Here is a 2,037-nt window from a genome sequence, read left to right as displayed (position 1 = left end):
ATAAGTCCCTTTCTCCATGCCTCTTCTCCCTTGTCTTTTTACTGTGCTCCTCTCGCTCTGAATGTCCCGTCTCTCTCTCCTTTTGCCTTCCTTTCCTCTGTGCTACCCCTGCACTGTGTGCCCCTTCCCCCCTGCTCCATGCACCCCCTACCTGCCACATGAACCACCCTGGCCCCAACTACTTGCCAGGGTTGTACTTGAATCTAAGATGAAGGGGAGGATTCCCCAAGATGAATGGAGAAAAACCCTTGTCTTAGATTCAAATACATACTGAATAATTAGGACAGTGTTTGAAAACAAAGTATGTTTGCTTTTTTGTAAAATTAGATATTTGTTCCTTGTCAAACTTTAAAAAAACTATTCAAGCTACGTTTTGCATATTGGCTTCTATTCCTTCCAGGAGAACACAAAACAACAGCAGGCTCTCCTTATTCCTGAAGAAGGGTATTTGTGCTCGAAAGCTTGCAAAGAACAATTTTCCCAACTACTTAGTAAGTCTAATAAAAGATATCACATTTACCGGAAGAATCTTGTGTCACTACTAATTTATGTTTGGGTTTTTCTTACCCCTGGAAGATTGTAGGAGGGGATTTATGAATCAGTTGAACTGTTCCTGAAATATTTATTGTGATGGTAATGAAAGGAAGTATAGAAAAATGAGGAAGAAAAATGACCCTAGTTTAGTAGGAGTGTGTAAATCTGAAGTGTATCTGATGTTTTCATAAAACTGGTTTATATCCTGACACATGCTTAGTCACATCCTTATTACTCTGCAGGAGGTAACATGTTATCTTAGTGTCATTACTGTTGCTGGGGTGACTGCTCATTTGGCAACTCATACATGAAACACAATTACCCAAGAGCTGTTTTTGTACATGTGAGGCGAGGGACATGCACACAGATCAGATTATGCAAGAGACACAGGACCAGGCCAAGAAATTAAAAGAAAGTCCCTGTTCATCAGTGTAACACACTCACTGATAACATAAAAAGAGAACTTTGTTCCAGAGGATTAGCACTCATCACTTGAAATCGGTATTAACTTGAATCATTGAAAAAGCAGAATGGGGCATCTGTAGATCGCACTTGGTTCTGACACAGGTCAGAGCTAAAGGAGTTTTTCCCGAGCACCGTAAAACTCAGCCTGAGAATTGTAGTCCCTCAGTGGTTTCTTCACCTCTATTGAGAGTTGGTTCCGACCACGTGATTCCCACACTGCAACTCCCTGAGGCAGGGCTGGATTAACCCTTCAGTGGGCCTTAGACATACAAACTTGCGGGTCCTGGACTGGTCAAGATCCCCATCCCCACCCCAGCGCTGCTGCCTGTGGGGTGTGGGGCTTGGAGCCCCCGTTGCTGCAAGGTCAGTGGAAGGGAGGGGAAGAGAAGGGAAGGGAGGTGGATGGGGCCAGTCGTGCTACCGCTGCCGAGGGAAAGACTGGGGCCCCACACAACCCAAGGCCCTGGACACATGCCTAGTTTGCCTATACATTAATCTGGCCCTGCCCTGAAGAAGGCATTAATAGCCATAGCTCCTCCATTAGATACCAGAAAAAATTGCTTTCCAAGGCGGCAGTTTGCAGAGGTCAGGATTATACACAACCTCTTTCTCTTGGGGCGCAGATCATGATCTCGAAACAACCACTGGCAGGTTCAGTATCTTTATGCCAGAAAGGCCCGAGGCTGCCACCTGGGCAGCCTCACGCCCCAGCACCTGCCTGGCGGGCCTCAGCCGGCCATATTCTACGCTGGGGGCACTGGTGCGCATGCGCCACCCCGGAACGCGCCACTCTGCCCCCTCCCTAGGGCGAGGCTGTGTGACGTCAGTCGCGCTCAGTCACGCGCGCGCCGGGCGGAAGCGGAAGTCGCTGGCGATCCTGGATGCGGAAGTAGTGCGGCGATCCGGGCTGGTAGCTAACACAGCGGGGGGGCGCGTGGCGGCCCCTCCCCCACCGGCAGCCGCACCCTCCCAACCGCTCGCGCCTACTGTGGCGCCGCCATGGCCGGCACACACTCCAACCTACAGGTAACGCCGGGC

General features: G+C 49.8%; 1 protein-coding gene across 1 annotated transcript in view; it reads left to right on the top strand.

Annotated features, from left to right (window-relative positions):
* The first annotated feature begins 1,844 nt into the window (after positions 1-1,844).
* VPS4B (vacuolar protein sorting 4 homolog B) overlaps positions 1,845-2,037 on the top strand; it is a 53,578-nt gene continuing 53,385 nt past the window's right edge. The window contains exon 1 of the mRNA XM_006037775.3: positions 1,845-2,025. Within this exon, the coding sequence (XP_006037837.1) occupies positions 1,999-2,025 (27 nt within the window). The 5' untranslated portion in view covers positions 1,845-1,998. The remainder of the gene's footprint in view (positions 2,026-2,037) is intronic.

Source organism: Alligator sinensis, unplaced genomic scaffold (genome assembly GCF_000455745.1).
Source record: "Alligator sinensis unplaced genomic scaffold, ASM45574v1 scaffold491_1, whole genome shotgun sequence".
Lineage (NCBI taxonomy): Eukaryota > Metazoa > Chordata > Crocodylia > Alligatoridae > Alligator > Alligator sinensis.
Note: the sequence above shows the minus strand (reverse complement) of the source record. Positions and strands in the feature narration are given on the sequence as shown.